Consider the following 24,069-nt stretch of genomic DNA (forward strand, 5'->3'; position numbering starts at 1 on the left):
TCCAATAAACTCTATATAGTGTTACTAGCCGACACACCTTATTCACCGCGGTGACTTACACTGCTAGATACACTACTTACACTGGGTCACTCATCCATACATTAGTGGAACACACACACTCTCTCTGTCACTTACACACTATGGGGGAACCTGAACAACATGTCTTTGGACTGTGGGAGGAAACCAGAGCACCCACAGACATGGGGAGAACATGTAAACTCCACACAGACTGAGCGGGGATCAAACCCATGTCCTATTTGTAAGTAGCCCCTAAAGGAATGCAGGTAACTTTCCTGGCAGTAAGGTTCTTTTAAGACAATGGGTTACAGTGATTTTCCACATCACTTAGAGGTGTATACATGGATGAGAAATACTATATGATGTTACCTCTCAAGTCACGATTCAGACTTTTCTTGCATTCAGAATTTTCTTGTTTATTTTGCATATTTTTACTTATTCTGAGGGGGGGTGTGGTGGCACAGTGGGTTGGCCCGGGTCCTGCACTCTGGTGGGCTTGGGGTTCGAGTCCTGCTTGGGGTGCCTTGTGACAGACTGGCATCCTGTCCTGGGTGTGTCCCCTCCCCTTCCAGCCTTATGCCCTGTGTTGCCGGGATAGGCTCTGGCTCCCTGTGACCCCGAATGAGAAAAGTGGTTCAGATGGTGTGTGTGTGTGTGTGTGTGTGTGTGTGTGTGTGTGTATACTTATTCTGACTGGTTGTGTATAGACTGGACAAAGTGGTTTTATAAGCTGTGTTCAGTGATTTGCTGCACTGTGTGGTCTGTTTGCCACTAAGGTGGTTCTGGGGTTTGGCAGGCACTACTGGTACTATGAACTGGATTTAAAAAGAAATTCCCTGCTGGCCCCAATATCTAATCTAGTCCTGCACTTTGCATCTTCTGCTGGCTTGAGAGCTAGAGCATTTTCTTATCATTGGTTGAGTGTAATGAACCTCTAGATGGCAACAGTACATAATCTAAGTGACTCACTCACTTTTGCTTACCAGTGGTTTAGGCAGTCCAGAGCTTATCCCAGAGTCACTGGGTGCATGGCTAGGGTACACCTTGGGTGGGATGCCAGTCCATCGCAGAGTAGCCATACACACACAAATTCATTCTTCCATATACTGTACACACTATGGGTAATTTAGCATCTCCAGTTCACCTGACTAGGGGGTGTGGTGGTGCAGCAGGTTTGGCCTGTGCCTGCTGTCTGGTGGGTCTGGGGTTCGAGTCCTGCTTGGGGCACCTTGTGGCGGATTGGTGTCCCGTCCTGGGTGTGTCTGCTTATCCCTTGTGTTACTGGGTTAGGCTCTGGCTCACCACAACCTTGCTTGGGACAAGTGTGAGTTTACCTGAACCTCATGTTTTCAGATGTGGGAGGAAACTAGAGCATCAGGAGAAAACCCATGCAAGCACAGTGATTACATGCGAACTCTACATAGAGTAGGATTCAAACCTTCACCCAAACAGCCCAAGCGCTGTGAGGCAGCAGTGCTCCCTTTTGCATCACCCCAATCTACATGTTATTCTAATTTTATTTGGAAACTTGACCTTTCCTGCGGCCTTAGGGTCTAATGAAAATTTTCTGTATAAACTTGTTCATATCCAGCACTACGCATAATTCAGACTGCCGTCTTTGGCAACTTCTAAACGCTCCAGAACTCGAGTTACCTTTAAAGGAAAAAACTGAACAGATCGATTTAAGATGCCACCCCATCCTGGGTGTGTCCACTCCCCCTCCAGCCTTGCGCCCCGTGTTGCCGGGTTCGGCTCCGGTTTGCCGCGACCCCGCTCGGGATGAGGGGTTGTTGACGATGGATGGATTTAAAATGCTAACACTTCCCAGAAATACACGTTAAAACTGTTTTCTTCTTATTCTTTCCTAGAATAAGTTCCAAAAACCTGGTAAAGCAAAACAAATATGCTATGGCATTACATTCATTTAAAGAGGGCTGTGTAAAGCGCAGACAAAACCTGCTGTGTTACACAAGCTAGCTGTGGTTCGACATGCGTATCTGCATCTAAAGCTCTCTGGATGTTTTGAAAGGCACTTTTGTTTACTCTGAATTGGATCACTATGTGTGGCAGTCCATGATTATTAAAAAATTACCATCCAAGAATTACAATACTCTGAAAAAGTATCTGCATCTTCTGGATTTCTGCTATAATTACAAATTTTTCACACTGAAAGATTTTGGGTGAAGACCTCAAAACAAATGTTAGACAAAGAGCACCTGGGTGAACAAACACTTCTTAAAACTTATTTCATTTATTTAACAAACAACGCTACCCAACATCAACTGACACTGTGTTGAACAAGTAATATTGGCTACAACCAAACACTCCCTGCAATTCAGTTCATCAGACTTTTACTTTGCTGTGGAAGAGTTTTACCCTGTTCTTCCTTACTGAATTGCTTTGATTCAGAAATTTTGGCAGGTCTTTGAGCAACAATTACTCAGTTCAGGACCTGCCATAGCATCTCTATTGGGTTCACGTTCCTGGTTCACCGGTTCTGGCTCCAATGTGGTGGAATGACTTACCCATCTCACTCAGAACTGCTGAATCTTTTCCTACATTTAGGAAGGGTCTCAAAGGTCACTTCTCCCCAATACAGCTGTCCTTATACCATATTGCAATAAAAACCCTAAACCTAAGGTGTGCTGCCCATGGACTGACTTTTTTCTCTAAATAAGTCTCTCAACGGTTGAAACTGTGTCTCATCGCATCAGAATTTCTTTTTAGAGCAGTAGACTATTTTTGGCTCTGGTTTTTGTTTAGTTAGAAAGTCGTTTACATATTTCGGGTCAGTACGAGCAAACGAGCTTCGCAAGTTTCCTGGAAGAATTACATCTTTGGTTTTGTAATACTGCAGGAGGGACAACATTAAAGCAACAGTCACAAATGATGGACCATATGCAGAAATTCCTGTCCGGTGTAATATAAGCAGGAACACAATGGCTTGTGAAACAAAGAGACTCGCCCACTCATCCTTTCTGAAGGTTCCAGTTATGTGTGCCTGCCACACCGGACTACATCTATCACGATTTTCTCAATTAAATCAGCTATTACAATGCTGAGGAGTAATCTGTGACCTGTCCAGGATCCCATCAATGTGGTATGCCAGTGTTCTCCGGTAAACACAGATCACTTTGTATGGCAATGTGCCACTGGCTGCCAGCACAAAGTACACACAGCAGCATGGCGCCCCTCCAGGGACACAGCTCAAGGGCATCAAATATCCCAGCAGTGATAGAAAACCACAAACTTAAGTGCACAATCCAAATGAGCACAAGGATAAATTAAAAGAAGCCATAGCAGAAATCAACACAGATGTAAGGCAAATAACCCTTTGCTACATACAGTTCAATATATTCATCCATAAAGGCACACAACCAGATTTTCATGCGTTGCTATTAAAGTTAAAAATAAGCAGTATCAATTTTTAATAAAGAGTTAAAAATCCTAATTTAATGAAACAAGTTGAGCTCCAGAATACATCATTTGAAAAGAAACTTTACAAGTACGTATTTCAAAAGGGCAAATTGATTACAGGCATCCCTCAGTTTATCAACTCCTTTTATCTGAAATTTTGGTACAACAGCTCTTGGCTTTTATACCCAGTTTTTGAATTACAGAAAAAAAAACAAAATTTATCCAAAGCATATCCCAAAAAAAGAAAGTCACACATTGTGTCAGTGAAGCAGAAGTGCAGGAATATACAGTAGTCGACGCATCTGCATCAAGCTCTCTCTTGTCTGTCAGTCAGTTAAAGAATGTGACAGTGTTGCTTTAAGAGACTGGGGCATTATGGGAACTGTATGCAATTCTGCAGGAGTGTCTGTCCGCCATATTGGATGTGTTATTTAACTGAATGATTGCAGAGAAAGCAAAGCAATTAGCGGGAAAAGTTTAGCTGTGACAGTTTTAGAAAGTTCTTCATTATAAACATGAGCTGCTCAGTGGAACCTGCAAAATATTCTTACTTTTATTCCTTTTATTAGGTATTTATTCCTAATAAAAGGAATAAAAGTAAGAAATACCCTAGCACCAAGTACGTAAATAACGAGAAAGGTTTCTGTGAACCAAACCTATCAGGAATGATGGGAAAACAACCAGTTGTACAGTAGAGCTGTAGGAGAGCTAGTTGCATAGTGGTTAAAGCTACTACAGTTGGACCCAATAGCTGTGGGTTTGATTCCCACTTCTGTCTGTAGTGCTATTGAGTAAGCTACTTACTTGAAATTGCTCTACTGAAATTCCCCAGCTGCATAAATGGGTAAATTAGTGTAAATACCTTAATGTTGTAATTTGCTTTGGAGAAAAGCATCAGCTAAATGCATTAATGTATAGAAAACTGTTCTGCCATACTTACTTTATGGTGCAGTTTCCTAACTGAATGCTGGTGTTACTGTAAATGCTCTGACACCATAGTTCTAGCAAGGTAATCACCTTGGTGAATAAGGTGTGTGGGCTAGTAACACTACATAGTATCTGTTGTAAGTTGCTTGGGCAAAAGCGTCTGCTAAGTGAATAAATGTAAATGTAAATGTCGTTGCTCCTAGACTTAGGAACTTAATTGGGACCAAGAGTGGGTTATGGAAATGTTTTTATGTCACGTGTGATACGTGAAAAGCGTAAACGAACTAATGACCTAACTAATTAATTAACAAAATGGACTAATGAACAGTACAGCCAGAAACGGGAGTTTGCAAGTGTGTCCGTGTGACAGTGAAATGTACCTTTGTTTTCTGGGATTTGTAGGCCGCTTTGGAGAAACGCGGGTGATAGATGACATTCAACATACACAGGATAAGGTGTTACAACCCATGCGTATATTACAACGACTCTATACAAGGACCCAGTCCAACCAACATCACCATGAAGCCACAGAAAACAACATTCAGCATTGCCAAAAAATATATCTCCATGACTTGAACCAAAAACCTTAACTTCCTTCCCTACCCAGCACAACCACAGGGTATCAACATGGGTATTTCATTGAGGTTGTCAAGTGGGCACCTCCCTTCATCTGTGTTTCGTTGAATTAGGCTCATGACACCTCCGGAAGGCTCATCAGTGCAGTCTGGAATCCCAAACCCCTGCCTTCCACACACGTTAGATGCCCTTTAGCCTCAACAAATACCGCAACTCCACAAACTCAACTACCCCAGTTACACCACAGTTCCGTACATAAAGTACAAAAGTACAAGCAAAAGGCAATAACCTGGACTGGATCACCGAACCAGAGACGGGCTGCTCTTTAGCTGAGGTAATTAAACATCCAGAACGGAAATAATACACAGTAAATAACTTCATAGCATGTTACAAAGCCCCTGTCTTTAAGTGCAATACAGAACAGCAATGTACATTTGACGAATTTAAAGAGAACACTTTGTGCCCAAGTCCCGATCATTTCTCGATGCTCGACGCTCCTGTAAGCAGAACCGGTGACCAGCCTCAGCGTCTGCTTGAAGGGCCAGGTGTTCAGCTGCCATGATGCTGAACTACAAACTGTGTCTGCTTGTTCGTAAGTAAAATGAAAGTATTTCTAAGAGGGTCAGAGCAAAGTACCTAGATACTAGCAGGTAGTGTTTGGGGAAGTTATTTTTAGATTTCCTTTTTCCTTTGCATAAGGTAAAAATAAGAATATGATGTACGTTGTGTTTCATGTTATTCTTCTTTTGTTTCTTTCCAATTCTGTCCTGGATTGTCATTTTGTACACATGCCACACATTATTATCAGTTTAATAGGCCGCAATAATCTCATAGCTCTGCTCTTGCTGAGATTTACACCTCGTTACTTTGTATCTGGGCGGCTTGTACTGTAATGGTTAGAAATGCTGCGTTCAGATCCAAAGGTCATAGGTTTGAATCTCACCTCCAGTTGTAGTAACCCTTCAACAAGGTACATACCCTAAATTGCTCCAGTAAAGTTATCCAGATGTAAAAATGGGAAAGCAACTGTAAATAGATTAACACTGTAAGCTGCTTTGGAAAAAAAATGTCAGCTAACTGAATAAATAAAGATCTGGAAAGGTCCTGCGATGAGACTCGAACCCAGTTCTCCCAGGCTGACGGCTCTGACTGAAACTTCGCTACCTTTGTCTTATGACAGAACTATTAATAGAAATATTTTTACTTTTGCAACAGTCTGTTAGCGGGTCGTTCTCTTGTTTAGTTACCCGAATAAAACATCAATATGTGCTCAAAGCACTATTTGTCCCTCACAGCGTTTTCATCTTTTTGACATCTTATTTCCCTCAATATTGGAAGCAGATCCAACTATTAAACCAGCTTTTCTGTCCTGTTACTTTTGCGTTTTCTTTCTTTAATATAGAACAATTATTTTTTAATGAGTAAAATGTCAAAATCACCATGACATTGTGGACATTTTGAAATAGGCCTATGTGCATCATCAGAGCTAAACGGTGCATAAAGGGCGAAAATACTGATGATACCCTAGCATGTATTTGCACCGAAACTGCTACTGGTGTTCATAGTACAGTCTGTTGCGTAAATAATGTATTGAAATGGACTAAGAAGGCATTTTCCCCTGAGAGCTCAAATTTGGTTTGTGAGCCCTGGCATGCACCAGTGTGTAACTTAGCATGTAGCATGAACAAATAACTTGTTTTTTTTTCAGTAGAACAGTCGTGTTCACTTCTGCAGTGAAACTTCTTTCAATGGCTACCTGCTTCTTTCTTCGATTATGTGAAAATTCCGTTAATGGTTAAACTAGAGCTTCACTGCTTTAATGTAGTCAGACTGACAAAGGATATTTGGCACAGATGAGCCAGGATGTTGAAACACACACACACACACACACACACACACACACACACACACACACACACACAGAAAGCGAGAAAGGAGGGTCACCAGAACCAGCCCTTAGAGCCTAACTGCAATCATTACAACATTTCATGATTCTGTTCATATTCATTTGTTGTGAACAGAAAAGTCTGATAAATTCATGCTTCTTGTGTTTTTTTCTAGTTGCAATGGCTGCTTACTGTTTAGGTAAGTTGGCTTTTTTTGTTCCATTGATCAGTAAATGTGAACCCTGGACCTGAATGGCCTACAAGTTATAGGGAATGTTTTAATTACTGTTAGAATTACACGAGAACCACCAAATGAAGTGAATTAGTCTCCAGAAAATTATTTAGGTATATCAATTAAGAGATGGGGGGGGTGCTCAAAACACCTACAGATACAATGGCTCTCACACAAGGGATCTCACACACACACACACACACACACACACACACACACACACACACACACACACCTCCACCGTTGTGGTAGAAAAAAGGCTATCTGTGGTTTCAATCCCCAGTCCTCATGTGTCAGTGACTCTGCTGGTTTTCAGTCTACCTGACAGCTTAAAGTGCCTAAATGTTACCTGATAAAATTGATTTGTCCTTCAAAAATGATGATGGCCGCAGTTTTTTTCTATGAGAATCAGGGTTAACAGCTTCTGAAGGATGGCATTTATATATGGCACTAAAAGTTGTGGGGTACACTAGTTATACATTTTACAGTGACTTGTTTGGGTTTTTTTATGATCTGAAATGTAGTGAGACTCATTTTCGTGTTGCTTTTTGGGCAAATTTATCACTGCAATACAGGTTATTGACATACAAGTGATTTTCCTCCCTCCTTTCAACAAAAGGAGTATACTTGTCCAATGTTTTATACAAGCGGAATTAAAATAACAGATATTAAGTGTACTATAAATATGATTTATAATAATTTATTACTATTTGTTGAATAAACATCGACAATCTATTTTTTTCAGGATCTGAAATTAAAAGGAGTGTTATGTGTGAAGGGTCTCCCATTTCATTGTTCTGTGGTAAAGTATCATCTGGATAATGGTTCATCTTTCATAGTGCCTGTTAATCCAGTTGAAGGAATTATATGAAATCTTAGATTATTAAAGGTACTGAGTACATTGTACTTTTTAAATGACAGCACACAGTGTCATCAAGATCTATGATGCCAAGTACAGGTACACGGATTCCTTTTTTTGTGGTCATGTTCAACCACTTCCCAACATGTCCAATGTAACCTGCTCGCTGCCTGAAGCCTACAAAATTATATCTGAGAGGTAGGATTTTTTTGCTTTCCAGAAATGTGGCCCACGGTATATTTCATTTGTATTATCAGGAAATGTGGCAATCTTCAAATACTTTGACTATAGTTATGTTTGCTTTTTACAGTATCACTCCTTGGTCTTTATTTTTCTTTTTCCCCCTGTATAAGATGTGATGGTGAAGCACTCTGTGACTTGCTCTCGACTTCTGTATTTCCTGACTCATGCAAGGGCACCTTTAAATACTTGGATATTGCATACAGCTGTCTAGAGAAATGTAAGTGTGTTTTATCCTGTACAAAATGGAAATGGATTTTCATAAGTGCACTTTTTAAAATATAATACATTACTCCAATATTAACTCTTTTACAGATACTGCAGTTACTCCTGAAGGCTTTGTTCAACGTCTCAGCTGTGGTATGTTTAAAATTTACAAGAAACCAATTTGTAATGGGTTAGGTATTCCTGCTGTTGGAGTGTGCCTACATCATCATTTCATTACTCATACCTTCTGTAGTTTCCTATACTTATTCCTGTGAATTGCATACTGTAGAAAGAACCAAGTTGTTTTCTAGAAATTTTTCACACACCAGGAACAGAGTCTAGAAGGCCTTAATTGACTTTTGTTTTAAGAATGCACTGAATTAAATGTCAGGCTGTATTAAAAGCTGTCACATATTTGCTGGTGGATGAGCTGCAAGCACACAGGACACACACAGGACATTAACATCAGTATGGCTGTGTGCTCTTTTTCAAATGTGTGCATACATCTGTGATGGAGAACACCCGGTAACACTGCGGAGCAGTAATAACAACCTTCTTAACCTTTATTGTGTCTCATCATTGACACTCCAAAAAACCTCCAGTTGTCTGATGCTTCTTTACCTCTGTTTTGTAGAAGAGGGTGTGATAAGCATCCACAAGGCAAACTACAGACACACTGCCTTTTTATCCAGTGAAGGTGAACCCCATCAACAGGTGGATGATCCAGAGTGTCTCCAGTCTGAAGCATTATCAGTCCTCTCCCAAAAGTAATCACACATCGCATAGCTGTCCGCACAACGCTACTGCATGATTTTGTTTTTAGATTTGCTATGAGCTGTGGGATGGTGGTGCTGCTGTTTCACTGTACGTGAGCCGTTTGGTTGCAGGTTCAAATCAAGCACCATCTGTGTGGAGTTTCCATGTTCTTCCCGTGTTCATGTGTGCTTCCTCTCATAGTTCAGAGATGTGTTTCAGCATAAATGATAACTCCATTGCTCTGACTAGCCTACTGCTTCCAGGATAGGCTCCTGACCACTGTGACCCTTACTTGAACAGTGGTTAAGGATAGTGAATAAGCTCCTGTGAGAACATTTTATTTTGAATTATTTCTGTTTAGAGTGATTTGGGATATTTAGTTGATAACTTGCAATGTGAAATCATAGGTGAGTATGGATAGGGTGGCACAGTGGCACAGCAAGTAGCACTGCTGTCTCAAAGCACCTGGGTGGTGCGAGAGGACATGTTTGATCCCCACTCAGCCTGTATGGAATTTGCGTGTTCTCCCCGTGTCTGTGTGAGTTTCTTCTGGGTGCTCTGGTTTCCTCCCACAGTCCAAAGACATTCTGTTCAGGTTCCGCATAGTGTGTGAGTGACACAGAGAGAGTGTGTATCACTGATGTATGGATGAGTAACCCATTGTAAGTGTATCTAGCAGTGTAAGTCACCATGGTGAATAAGGTGTGTGGGCTGATAACGCTACATAGAGTTCATTGGAAACTGCTTTGGAGAAAAGGGTCCGCTAAATAAATAAATGTATGCATGTAATGTACACACACACACACACACACACACACACACCAAATTGAACTCTGTGTGTGTGTGAGTGAGTACTCTGGTTTGGCTGGAGGTGCACCCAGTCCTACACTTCATCCTACCTAGGACCGCTTTAGGTTGACTCCAGATCATTTTGTGGTAAAATGAATGAATAAATGTCTATATCTCTTCAAAGAGAAGTTATAGCAAGTGACAAAATAATGCATTTTAATACTCTTGCTACTTGTTTTGTGTTACAAAATGAATAGGTGCAATGGAAAGAGGGTATGTGAGCTGAGTGTAAGTCCAGCTTTCCTGTCTGATCCCTGTGCTGATGGCATCAAATACCTGAACACTTCATACACCTGCCTCCCTGTTAGTGAGTAATGAAAAATAATGGTTTCTTTTAAAACCGCATCAACATGCAGTGATTGTATTACACTGCAGTGTAAAAGTATTGACTCAAATTCTTATTCACTTGTTCTTCAGAGGGCAGCGTAAGCTGTGAACACTCCGTCAGTGAACTCAACTGCGGTGCGGTACCTTCTGTTTGTAATTTATTCAGTTCCTTTATTAAAAATGAAGCCAGTGACCAGTTACATTTTGTGTTTCACACAGGAACAGACGTTATAAAAGTCTTCTATGCTACTTATGGACGCAGGGATGGAACAACTTGTTCTGCTGGACATGACCCACACAAAGTGGCTAATGTGAATTGTTTCCTTAATTGTACTCAGATGTTGTCTATCAGGTAATTATTAAACACTCAATACACGAGTAGAATCCCGTGCATAAATATGATGAGGTGTGTTTTTTTATGCAAAAACTGCAGTTCTAGATTATTTTGGTCTTTTGGCCAAAATTGTCCTGGTTTGTTTGATCATCGGGACATTCATACCATCGACAGAATGTGTTCCTTGTGATGATAAAGTCTCGTCTTTTGCCATTGTATCAGTCATTTTGCTTAGCACACATGTATTTTCAAGTTAAATCAGAATATTTACCATTCCTCAGGTTAGAAGAGCAAATATCCCTGTATTTAAAAATACACAGTTTTTGTCCTGAAGTCATACTAACTTTTTTTATAACATTGTATTCATTATCAGATGTGATGGCAAGACTCGATGTTCTGTCTCAGCCACAAACTCTGCCTTCCCTGATCCATGTGTCGGCACCAAAAAGTACCTTGAGGTGTTTTACGGCTGTTTCCCTGCCAGTAAGATAATATACGTGACAAGAAATGGCGAAGATTTCAATACATTTCAATAAGTGACTAATGTATTAATCTTTGAATTCTTTCTGTTCATGATGCTAGGGAGAAGTATAACATGTGAAGGTTCCATCAGTTACCTTGGCTGCGGTATGGCAGAATGACACAGGCATACAGTTCCCATTATTATAATTGAGTTCGTTTGCACCCCAAGATAAACTTGAAAGTGTGTGCACAACTTGTGTCCCATAGTTTTACCACAAAATGGTCATTTAATAAGAATCAGTCTTTCTCATGCGACATAATAGGTGTGTAATGACCAATTCCATATGTTACTTTAGAGGAAATCATATGTGAAAACATGGCAGTAGTGCAGTTGCAAAAATAAGTGAAGCCTAAGTTGCATTGGTTAAACCTAGTAGATAAATAGAATCAGGAGTGTAAATCATTATTTGTTTATTTCATAAGTCCATTTGAAGATTTAGATTTTTAAAAATATTTTATACAACAATAGAGATCATCCCTATAGGGTTCACATACTTTTGAGCACCACTGTATAATTACACCCTGACCTCATCCTCAAATTGAAAGTATCTGGAGTTTATGCATTTGCTGATGTTGGCTGTGTGTTTACAGGGAAGGACCTCATAATGGTCTATGACGCAAACTACGGTCGGAGTAACTCCACTGTCTGCAGTGCTGGCCGTCCTGACAGTCAGACAACTACCACTAACTGCTTCCTGCCTGGTGCCTTTAAAGTGATGTCTGAAAAGTAAAGCTTTTACTGCAAAGCATACTCTACCTATAAATCCAAATAGAATGAATGTATAGCTGTACTGTTACTCTCGACAGGTGTAATGACAGAAGCAAGTGCGAAGTGATGGCCTCAAACAGCGTCTTTACGGATCCATGTTATGGCACGTACAAATACCTGGAAGTGTCATATGGCTGCCTCCCTGCAAGTAAGTGCGGTATTTTCACTGTGCATTTCAGTGCAGTCTTCAAATGCAATTGGATTTGGTTCAGGTTCATATATTTCAGTCTAAGACTAGCTATACTTTTACAGTTGCTTGACTCTGAAGACATCCTTCCGTGCCTGGTAAGGAAATTATTTGATCATTGTTGCTGATTGATTGCAGATATTGTATATTTAAAAAAAAAAAAAAAAAAAAAATCACACTATGCGGGCAGTCCTCAATTTATGATAGGGTATCATTCCCATCATATGTCACAAATATCCTTACAAACTGTATTACATTTACATTTACTCATGTAGTTCACACTTTTCTCCAAAGCAACTTAAAATGTTAATGTATCTACAATTATTTATCCATTTATACAGCTGCGTAATTTTACTGGAGCAATTGAGAGCAAGTACCTTGCTCAAGGGTACTACAGCTGGAGGTAGGATTTAAACCTGTAACCTTTGGGTTCAAAAGGTGCAGTTCTAACTACTACTCTACCAGCTGTCCCCTTATTACATAGTTAACTTTCACAAAAGTGACATTCCATAACAGCTATTATATTTCTTCACTAATTTCACATATATTCATGTTAGCATATAACTACAGTATATGTTCATGTTGCACTGTTTTCAGTTTTATTTCTAAATCTATTGTCCTTTGCTTTTTCTCCTTCAGCACCACCACAACTCTGTTTTTCACTTGCTGTCCATTTTAGGTGAAAAGTAACTTGAATGGAATCACAAGCAAAATGTTCTGCAAATCAAACACAGCTGTGGAGTGGGCATTTTTAAACAGTTTGAACAAACGAAACTCGAAAATAGCTATCCCATCACAAATACAGCTTCTTCTAAACTGCGTATATCCAAATGGCTCTCTTAGAACATATAAGGTTTCCTCCAAAAGGAATGTGGTTAATGCTTGTTACAGGAAATGTCATGGAAAAGTCTCATGGATGTGGCCTAGACTGATCTTCTGCATATTAAAGATTATTGGGGGTGGATCTATGATTAGCATGACTTGCTTATATAGTCTACATTAAAAATTGCTGCACTTGTATTTAGACATGTTTGTAAAATACCAATTTAGAGAGTCTTTTGTGTTTTTCAAAACCCCTTAATGCTGGAGAACAGTATGATGAGAGGACTGAAGATGGAGTATAGCTGGGATTAATGGGTGGCAAAACTGAACTGTTCTGTAAGTGAAACATCCCTTGCATACTTGAGTGTGGTGTGGGGTATTGCTTCTCATCTTTAAACCCTACTATATTCTAGAGTCTTGTAATGTGGAATATCAAAATACAGTATTACTAGGCAAGATCCAACTGAAACAGTGCAGAAACAAAGTAGACAATTTTATTTAAATTAAATTTACTACATTTCCATCATCCAAAGGTCATTCGTTTCACCGTGTCATTTGAATATATTTGGTCAAAACAGAATTAGAAAAATATTTACATCCAACAATGACATGTAAACATGAACAAACATTTTTTACAAGTTACATGTATGCAGTAGTTTTTCCTGGTACGTACATGAAAGATCAAACTCTCAGTTTCATCTTTTCATTTCACTAATGATTGTATTGCGTACAAATTCAAAGTTACAGCAAAGGAAACCAAAATATTTATTCTTGGCTACTTGTTTCATACCTGAGATTTCAATACAGATCCATAATAAACTCAAATCTATTATTTGTGTTTTGATACACTGAGCTGTGAATCTCAAAAGGCAAGTTAGGAACAGAATTTTAAGGCACATTTACTGTGATGTGCATTGTTTAACTCCTGAATCAGTTGTAAACAGCACAAGTTTACTGCAGGAACTGCAAATGGCAAATAACTCAGTAGCTGTAATCAGAGAAAAGATTAACATTTACTGTTCATGAGTAAGAAATTCTCACTGTTTTTCATTGAAGTAAAATTACTTAATGACTTTAGGATCCTGTACTGCATTGAACAGATCACTTGCATAGTATGTCAAAAATATAGCTAGTTTTGAAATTAAATTATAAACTGTAAATGCTTGGGGGGTAGGAGACAAGTCTCAGATAAATGAGTAGTGGTTTTGGAATTCCAGGAAAGTGAGAAAAGACAGAAATAAAACAATATCACAACGATGTTCAGAAGAAGGAATTGAAGAGATGAAAGGAAAAGTTATTCCACTCATTTTACATGTTGCAAGGCCTTGTGAGCAACAGAAGGGGGGGGGGAAATTTTTTTGGGTGATGGCGCACCTCCTGTCACTCGTTCTGGGGCACTGAAATGGTGGGGCCCTTGGGGTCATCAAAGCGGTCCATGGTGCACACCTGCATGATCATGTGCAGACCATAGGTGAGGATCAGCAGCATGAGCAGTGATGTCAGCAGGCCCATCCAGATTGCTGGTGTGAAGAAGCTGGCACAGTCATTGGCATAGGAGAACCGACCCTTGGTCACACTGAATCCCTGGATCTGTGATAGGGAAAATTTATTGCTTATAGTGGCACTGTTCTCCTGACTTAGAGCTACTCAGTCAATAAAACAACTATACTCTGAAAGTTCACCAGTTTAAAAATCATTAACTGGTACTTTTGTTTAACACCTTTGTCCAAGGCAACTTACACTGCGAGATACATTAATCTAGTCGAGTGCCTAACCATTCACACTACAGGGCACCGTCACACCACACTCTACAGGTATGCTGGTCACCGATTCAACCGAAACATTTTCAGACAGTGGGAGGAAACCCACATGAAACTAGGAACAGGCAAGCTCCACACAGACTGAGCCAGATTCAAACACACAATATAGGAGGTGTGAACCACCAGCAGTACCTGTTGTGACTAACTCATCTTGATCACTTCATCTCACCTCACATGTTTAAATTGCTTTCTGTGAAAGATTTTTAAAGCAGCAGCATTCATGTGCTACAAGGAAAGTTGTAGGGCAGCCTGTACCTGGAAACCACCGAAGGTGAGCATCCACTGGGTGGCACTGGGTGTGCGTGGGGCACTGCTGAAAATGTTGACAGATTCACAGTGGTAAGAGTACTCGCCAGGGGCATAGATGTCACGGGTGTCATTGAGGGTGGTATTCTGGTTGTCATATTCCAGCAATATCTGGTCCAAGGTGAACCATTTTCGTGCTGACACCTTGTAATCACGTTGACTCATGACGAACCTGCAAGCAGAATAGCTTTAGAAGAGACATAGTCCAACAGCTCGAACTGACAGCTTGAACCAACCTGCATTCAGTAAGTGCACCTGGAGTCTCGAACGCCACCGACAGGCACGACAGCACTTAAAGTCTATGCAACTCAAGTTCCTGCAATTTGACCTTGTGTGTCTTTTTTTGTGAGATGGATGAGAAGACTCACGTAACACGGAAGGACTTGAAGCCCAGGACATTTTCATAGTTGATGGAGAGTCTGGGGAGGAAATGGAATCAGTATTTATGTTTACACATGTAACTTTCCCAATAGAGCAACAAAGTACCAACTGTATATCAAAACATATTCCATCATAGGGTCACACACTCCTTTATTCCACAATTTACATTTTTTACTGTTATTATGAAATAAGCATTACTGTTGAAAAACAGCCATACTGTTGACACAATTGCTGATGCTGTATGTTTTGAAATTTCTTCATGCGGCAGCAGGTGCTGTAGTGGTTAGAGTGACTACCTTGGAACTGGAGGTCAAAGGTTCAAATTCCACCTCATTCTGTTGTACCCTTTAACACTGTACATATCCTAAATTGCTCCAGAAAAAAAAATTACCCAACTGTGTAAAGGGGTAAATAATTGTAGGTAGCTTAACAGTGTAATCTATGGAGAAAAGCATTGTGAATAGTGAATAAATGTAAATTCGCTTATGTCAGACCTTGTCTGGAGAACACGTGCGGTTCGCATCAAAAAAGACACACAAATGAGAAACTGAGCAGGTCAGGTCTGTTCTCACCTTGAATCCGTATCAGAGCATTTGGATCCATCCAACTTGGGGGTCTGGGCAAAGGTCTGAGTCGTCAGATTCGTCATTTCCCACTTGCCCTGGTAAACGCTGACAGTGAAGTTGTTCGCCCAGAACAGAATGCAGGCGTTGTTAGACGAGTCATTGAACTGCACCGGAGCGTAAACGTTGGTCTGCAGAAGAGAGCGGCCCACCAGCTGGGAGTCTAGAGACTGCTCTTGTATCACCTGTGGGCCACAACGAATAGACACACACACAAAACACAGGAATATATTGAAAAGAAAATTACAATGTGCACAAACTCAGAGATGAAGGGTTCGACTGAGGAACAAACAAAAACCCATGAAGCCACACAAGTGCGAGGAGAAAAAGTATCATTGTTTGGTTTTACCTGAGAGGGTCCGTGAGCGGTGTATATAGCAGTGTAAGGTATGGCCTGTGCCTTCATGATGTCTAGGATACGGCCTATGACTCCATCTACGGCACAGGAAACACCAGTCGTTAGACCGTCCAGCAGTTCCCTTTGACTGTGAGCAATAACAGATGTCGAACCATGACGTGGAACATGCGACTGAAAGAAACTTTAATCCAACCTGCCCAGCGGGCAGAATGATAAAAACAAAGTGCCAGCCCTTTCAAAAGGTTAATCTTTGAGTCTGCTAGCATGAGACCATGAACTCCCTTTGTATACGATGGGAGTAAAGGATAGAGCAGTACTGCAAAGCATGACACCAAAAAGACCTATTTAGAAAAAACCAAACTGAGAAAAACAGGTCAGTTTGTATTTAATCATTGTTTGCAGTCGCTGACCTATCTAACAAATAAGCTGTAATGTATAGACTTCCTAAGATGACTATTTGAACCATGAATATTAACATTCACACAGTTTAACACAACTGCCGAAAAGAGCAGCCTGGCCTTTGCCCAACAAGACTAACTCACCGTTTGCTCTTAGATCATCTTTAGAAGACGACACATCAGTTCTACAAGAGGGATCACAAACATGACAATTTAAGGACAGAATCAAAAACATGACACCTGGGACATAATTTAATGTGTACAACAGGACATAATCAGCTGTTGGTCCATTTCGTTGTTTCAGTATCCTTTACAGAGCACAGAAATCAAAAATCCAAACACTGGGTCTTTCTATGATAAACTGTCCAAGGAAAGGAAGATGCAAAACATCCCGTCACAGATCTGGTCCACAATGGACGAGACTATGCGGCCTAGTGATGTTAAAGATTGTTTGTGGGGTTTTTTTTTGTATGAATACTGCAAAAAAAATTATATTGCATAAAGTCATCCATTGTGATTCCTGGTGTTTTTTGTAAATCTTAATTTTCTCAAATCTTTTCCCTAAATGTGTATCAGCTTTGATCCTCCAGAGCGTAAAGCATGAGGAAAACCCCCCAAACGGTTCAATAAAGCCCAATAACCCCAAAACCAGAACATCCGTTTGAAAACCATGTATCATCATTAGCCCATTACTAAAATATTTACAGAGCTCATCTTCTCAAAATAATCTGTATGATCACAGCAGACTGCATGGCAGAACACTCAAAACTTCATTAAGACTTGGCCTGCAGAACTAGTGGACACACAATGTTTTGCACTGTAAGGTTATGCAAATAAAGTTACCTGAACTCAATGATGATACATGGTGCCCCAACCATTCTTAAGTGTAACACTGAAGCAGTCACATTCACTTGTCAGTTATAAATGTAATATTTCTTAACTACACAAAGATGGCTCTCACGCCGTCTTACCCAGAGTAAGGTAGTCGGACGACCAGCAGGGCAGGATCCGAGGCACTGAGATGGAGCTGGGCTAGGTTTTTGGGCTCCAGGTACAGTGGGGTTGTTCTCAGCTGCTCCTGAAGGAGCTGCACGATCCTGCTTGAACCCAGTTGTGACACTGAGGGCAGAACCAGCTGGCCAGAGGAGTTCTGCAAAGCAGACTGGGGCAGAGAGACAGACCACCGACCCGTCAGTGGATTCCATTGTTGGTCTCGGCTGGGCGAGAAAAAGGCGGTGAAGCTCACCTTAAGGTTGGGAAAGGCGCCGTCTTCTTCATTGCCAAACACCCCTCCGAAAACCGTGAAGTCATCTATGCTTAACTGGAGAAGGAAGGAAGGAAGGGAATCCACAAAATGACTTTTGGGAAACGCATAAGAACTCAAGTAGGACTCTGAATAACTTGGAAGACAAAGAAATGAAAACTCCCAACACAACATCTCTATACAGACATTCACATTTTTATAAACTACAATCTGTCCTGAAACACAGACTGAATTTAATAGTGTTAGGAAACCAACAGCTATGCTGAAATATCTTCACACGTGTCTATAGGGGTGCTTGAAAGTATGTGAAGCTCTTGTGTCCCATAGTTTTACCACAAAATGGTTATTTAAGGAGAATCAGTGTTTCTCATGTGACATAATAGGTGTGTAATGACCAATTCCGTATGTTGCTTTAGAGGAAATTGTGTGTGGTAAAAAATGTGGTAGTAGTGCAGGTGTAAAAATAAGTGAAGCCCAAGATGTATTTGTTAAACCAATTAGGTAAGTAGAATCAGGAGTGTAAATCATAGTCATTTACTCATTCTATAAGTTTGAGATTTAACCTTTAGATAAGTTTAATGTAATATTTTACACAAGAATAATGATCACCCCTATAAGCTTCACATGCTGTCAAGCAGCACCATATACAACTGTAACATGCAACATGAAAATTTAAGATGTTGGGGGGGGAACATGAAAAAGAAAAAAGCAAAAAGGAAAATGTACTTGACATCCACAGAAATCTGTAGCATATTTCACAATTCCTTCAGATCAAAAATTTGGACCTCTATCCATGCTTCTCTCTTAATAAAAATATTGCTTCTTTTTTTTTTTAACGTTTTGGGGAAGCACATCTAAGACTTTCACATTGGAACACTATCTGCAGCCAATAAACACCTGATAATTTATAAGTAATCACAGGCTACATATCAGTAGCTGGAGGGCTTATGGATGCGGTGGATAGAGGAAGTTTTTAAAAAAAAAAAAAAGTGTGTCGACAGACAGGGCTCAGTGACACAAGGATGGGAAATCTTACACGGTCACGAGGACAGCCACACAAATTCCTCTTTCTAATTAAAACTCACTTAGAAGAAAAAAAGATCCCTTGGCTTCAAACTGGACAACAGAAATAAATAAAATTACTAGCAAGAGGAAACATCAGTGATGTATATTTACATTTATTCATTCATCTGACAATTTTCTCCAAAAGCAACTTACACCATCAAGCTATGTCCAATTACTTACCCATTTATACAGCTGGGTAATTTTAACAGGAGCAATTTAGGGTAAGTACCTTGCTCAAGGGTACTACAGCTGGAGGTGGGATTTGAACCCACGACCTTCAGGTCTAAAGGTAGCAGTTCTAACCACCACGCTACCGGCTGTCCCAGCACAAAGGGGCCACGTTCCGAGCGGTTACAACGTGAAGTTAACGCAAACAACGCGCAGATGCCGCAGCTGACCTTGTCCTGCTGGAAAAGTACCACGGCGCGTGGGCCTGAGCTGAGCACTGATGCCAGGAGGCTGGACAGCTGGGAACTGGACACAACATGACCCGCTGGAGGCGAAGCCTCGGGGATCGGGCTCCTGTGGACTCAAAGACAGAGCTGCAGTCAGGGACGAAGGAAGGACCGGTCCAGCTGTACTCTCAACACACAGACCCTGACCGCAAGGAAAAGAATAGGTGAACCCCTCAGGGGGAGGGGGGTCCAAGGTCACTTACCAGGTTGGATCTGTACACTGCGCTCCTTACAACTATTTACCCATAGAGCAGGGTGTTTTTACTCAAGTAATTCAGAGCGATATGCAACCCGCATAAACATTAAGATGAAGCTTTTAAAATTTAAGGGCATGGAGGGAGACACTGAATTGCATCCCCCCAGACATGCAAAAAATGTCAGTGTTTTATTCCCACAAACCTGTATTATTATCCCGCTATCCAAGGCGCCTTAGAGCGCTGGGCAATCAATTTTACACTGATTTACCCACTGAGCAGGATATATTTACACAACACTGCACCAATTCAGCAGGGTGACAGTGTCTTTGATCAAATCAAGGGCTCTACAGCAGAAAGGGATTCGAACCAGGGAGCAGTTTTACACACGACGACGGAAACTACTAGTGCTTAAGGCTTAAGCAGGAGGAGGAGAGTCAGACTCAGAGTGCGATCGATTCTACTGCGGTACAACACAGTACAACAACAGCAGCAGAGTACGTCACCTAACCCTGATTTCGAGACCGAGATTCTACGGACGCACACATGATCATGTCAAGCTGTAAGCAAAGGCCCTGGGCCCTGGAACCCGGGCTGGAACCCAAGACAGATGGCCCAGCGGACCGGTTCCTCGACCTTCCTCCTACCACAGTTAAAATTTACCGTCCGACTCAACGCACGAACGACACTGCGGAGCTCCGCGAAGAGAAAGAGAAAGTAAGTTAAATAATTACCCTCCACTTGACCACAATATCAGCGGCACCTGGTTGCCGTAGGTTCCCGTAAAGAACACGTTCAGCAGAACGGCAAAAACGACTGTTGAACTGCTCGGATGCAAGATCATCTTCTCCGCCATCTTCAGCCGCACAGCCGGCAATGACGACAAGAGATCCGCGGCAGACGGACCGTCATGTGAGAGAGGCGTGAACCCGAACTTCCGCAAAAATGCTTGAAGGGGGAGGGGCGTTGTGATGTCACGTACGAGTGGGAGGAGCCACATCGCTCAAGTACGTAGCGTTAGCTTGTGGCTTCCCCACCTGGATAGTCGTGTGAGGAAGATGTGCGCACTTGTAATAATGTTTGCCCTGGTTAGTTGTAGACACGCAAAAATAAGCCATCCCAAGTGTTTTGTATTTCTTTTTAACTGTTATTTTTCAATTCGACATATTTTATCGTACATAATCTGGATTTGCATATTGCAGAAACATGGTAAGCATCTAGTCAGTCAGTGCGATTCATTCGGTGCCGGTGGTGTTCACGGATTCAGACTCAGTAAACTGTGGTCCTAATTTTACTGCCAGTGTGAGTGTAAAGTCAGTATTAGTACTGTAACAGAGTACAGTACTGTAATTCCCTACAAACTAGTGTCTAAACTTAAGTGTTGCTTCTTTTAACTGCCCCCCTTGCCCTCTCGACAAGTTCGGGTTAGCTCTGCCTGTCTATCCTATGTCTTAACACGAACCCTCCGCGGAGCTTCCAGTGAAGTACCATTGGCATTGCATTGGCACTGAAAGAACTGTAAATAAACGGACAAATTTCATTTTATGGGTATTTACATACATACATACATACATACATACATCCATCATCAGAACCGCTTGTCCCATACGGGGTCGCGGGGAGCCGGAGCCTAACCCGGCAACACAGGGCGTAAAGCTGGAGAGGGAGGGGACACACCCAGGATGGGACACCAGTCCACTTCGAGGCACCCCGCTGGGACTCGAACCCCCGACCCACTGGAGAGCAGAACCCGGTCGAATTTATGGGTATTTATGAAATGAAATTTGGCGTCGTCGTTGTCATATATTGCTTTTTTTTCAAATTAAAAGAAAATTCCAATCGTATTGTCACTTCGAGATTGATGCAAGGCCTATGTTGTCTTCATCTTTCAGAATTTTCTTTAAAACTTAGGTTCCATACGTAAGGAAATTACAATAAAAAATCATCCATCCAGTTTAAGTAACAGCTTGTCCTGACAGGGTCGCGGTGATCCGGAGCCTATTCCTTATGAAAGGGCACAATAGAATCTATTCTTATTGTTATTATATTATTATTATTAGTAGTAGTAGTAGTATTAATATTAATAAACTCAAAAAACTATGTCGAGTGTGTGCACGCAGGGGGTGCGGTGGCGCAGTGGCGCAGTGGGTTGGACCGGGTCCTGCTCTACAGTGGGTCTGGGGTTCGAATCCCGCTTGGGGTGCCTTGCGATGGACTGGCGTCCCGTCCTGGGTGTGTCCCCTCCCCCTCCGGCCCTACGCCCTGTGTTGCCGGGTGGGCTCCGGTTCCCCGCGACCCCGTATGGGACAAGCGGTTCTGAAAATGTGTATGTGTGAGTGTGTACGCACGCGCACGCTTAGGGTAGTTTAGAGTAACCGGTTCAACTGAAACGCGCATCTAAAGTGTGTGAGGAAACCGGAGTCCCACACCAACAATGGGACAACAGGCAAATTCCAAACAGACTGAGCGCGGAGACCAATTATTGTAGTTGATGAAGTTTCACCTGATTCCTGAAACGGTCTGTGAACTACGTGACGACTGACATGCGCAGCCGTAGCCACGCCCACGAGGAATCGGTTCGCCGCGTGAGACTGACGTCACCAGGGCGCGTATTTTGAATTGAAATCTCTTCTCTAACCTTATTTTTCTGTTAGTCAAATATTGTAGACACAATTGTAAATGTAGTCATTGAAAGGGAAAGTTTTTCTTTCCCCTGTTTATAAAAAAAATTTAAAGATTACAAGAGCACTATTCTACATTCTAAAAACTTGAAAGCTTTGAACTGTTTCTATTTCACCTCTTTAGTACATTGTGCATAATAAGTCTATTTTTTCAGTATGTTTGTTTTTCTTTTTCATTTATTGACTTGCTTATTTTATGTATTTATTAATTTACTTATTTATTGATCTCCTCTTGTTATTGTCTGGCATTGTTTGTTGTGATATCTGTATCTGGTTTTTTGTTTTCTTCATGATCCTGTCTTTCGTAGTTGCTTTTTTTTAATCAATAAGATTTGTTTTTTAAAAAAGTTTCTTCTAATCAGGCTTTTCTCCTGAGAGTTGACAGCTCTTTATGGGTATTTTCAAATACAGATTACATTCGCTTCTGTAAATGGGAATTTACTTAAAAGGAGCATTTGTAATATGAGGTGAAATCTGTGTTTTCATTTGTAGCTACAGTGCCTTCTAAAATCATTGACACCCTTGGCAAAGATGAGTGGAAAATACTGGATGAATTTCACCAGTTCCTAATCAAGTGTCGCAGGGGGTGCGGTGGTGCAGCGGGTTTGTCTAGGGCCCGCTGTGTGGCGGGTCTGGGGATTGAGTCCTGCTTGGGGTGTCTTGTGGTGGACTGGCATTCCGCCTGGGGCATGTCTCCTCACCCCTCAGCCTTGCACACTGTGTTGCCGCAACCCCGCTTGGGACAAGGGGTTGCGGACATTGTATGTAATCAAGTGTTTTCTGTGCTCACCAATATGATAAAATGATATTGTTTTATTATGATGCATCATGAAGTGTATTTAACACAAAATCGTTTTGTTTCCAATTCACAATTACTGGCACCCCTCCACCCCCCTTTGCCAAAATATCTGCACTCGGTCTTCTACACATTGCAAAGGATCTGAGTCCACCCCTCCTTGGACAATCTGTCTAGATCCTCCCGAGTACATTCAGCAGAAGCTCTCCAAAGTTCATCGCTCAGGTGTTTTTCTCTGAGATGTATGTTGCTTTTGAGAAAAGCATCTGCTAAATGAATAAATGTAAGTGTTCAATGGATTCAGAACAGGGGACTGGGGTAGCTGTTGTAAAAGCTTGATTCTGTTGTCAGTGATCCATTTCTGCAAATGCCTGGAGGTAAGCTTTGGAGCATTGCTCTCCTGGAAGATCCAACAACAGTTCAGTTTTAGCCTCCTAGCAGAAGCAGCTTGATTTTGACTTGGCATCTCCTAGTAGTTGATGGAATCTATATGTCATTTCCTCCACAGTCCACAGACATGAAGGCCAGGTGAAAGGGTGACTCTAAATTGTGTAGTTGTGTGGCTACCTGTCCATGGTGTACCTCTCCAGGCCTTGAGCTCAGTGATTGGACAGTAGGCTCCAGACTGCCACAACCCTGCCTAGGACAAGTAGTTGGATGCAACCAACTTTTAAATTTCTCTAACTTGATCCTTGGAAAATTTTGTGTCTCTTGAACCATCCTCTTCACTGTGCCTGGGGACAAAGTAGGCTTGATTCCTCTTCCAGGCAGTTTAATCACAGGTCCAGGTATTTTAAACT

The 24,069-nt window shown here is 41.4% G+C and overlaps 2 protein-coding genes across 5 annotated transcripts; one reads left to right on the top strand and one right to left on the bottom strand.

Annotated features, from left to right (window-relative positions):
• The first annotated feature begins 5,175 nt into the window (after positions 1-5,175).
• Positions 5,176-13,075, top strand: LOC108918560 (L-rhamnose-binding lectin CSL1-like). Of its 4 annotated transcripts, none has more exons than XM_018725963.2 (17): positions 5,176-5,272; positions 5,446-5,530; positions 7,000-7,023; positions 7,802-7,858; positions 7,978-8,113; positions 8,269-8,375; positions 8,471-8,515; positions 8,997-9,129; positions 10,165-10,274; positions 10,385-10,429; positions 10,514-10,646; positions 11,002-11,111; positions 11,211-11,255; positions 11,742-11,877; positions 11,958-12,067; positions 12,172-12,204; positions 12,746-13,075. In XM_018725963.2, the coding sequence occupies exons 2-16, from the start codon at positions 5,497-5,499 to the stop codon at positions 12,177-12,179; spliced, it is 1,233 nt and encodes a 410-aa protein (XP_018581479.2). In that variant the 5' UTR covers positions 5,176-5,272; positions 5,446-5,496; the 3' UTR covers positions 12,180-12,204; positions 12,746-13,075. The 4 variants fall into 4 exon arrangements, with proteins under 4 accessions (XP_018581479.2, XP_018581478.2, XP_018581481.2 ...); XM_018725962.2 differs by having other exon boundaries at positions 5,183-5,272; positions 5,407-5,530; XM_018725965.2 differs by having other exon boundaries at positions 5,183-5,272; positions 5,407-5,530; positions 12,786-13,075.
• A 329-nt stretch (positions 13,076-13,404) lies between these two features.
• LOC108918559 (V-type proton ATPase subunit S1-like) lies at positions 13,405-20,688 on the bottom strand. Its single transcript, XM_018725961.2, has 10 exons — positions 20,527-20,688; positions 19,542-19,665; positions 18,061-18,135; positions 17,786-17,976; positions 16,959-16,999; positions 16,408-16,493; positions 16,008-16,243; positions 15,423-15,473; positions 15,004-15,226; positions 13,405-14,518 (listed from the first exon to the last, which is right to left on the bottom strand). The coding sequence occupies exons 1-10, from the start codon at positions 20,646-20,648 to the stop codon at positions 14,309-14,311; spliced, it is 1,359 nt and encodes a 452-aa protein (XP_018581477.1). The 5' UTR covers positions 20,649-20,688; the 3' UTR covers positions 13,405-14,308.
• Between the last annotated feature and the right edge of the window lie 3,381 nt (positions 20,689-24,069).

The sequence above is a fragment of the Scleropages formosus genome, chromosome 22, assembly GCF_900964775.1.
Source record: "Scleropages formosus chromosome 22, fSclFor1.1, whole genome shotgun sequence".
Lineage (NCBI taxonomy): Eukaryota > Metazoa > Chordata > Actinopteri > Osteoglossiformes > Osteoglossidae > Scleropages > Scleropages formosus.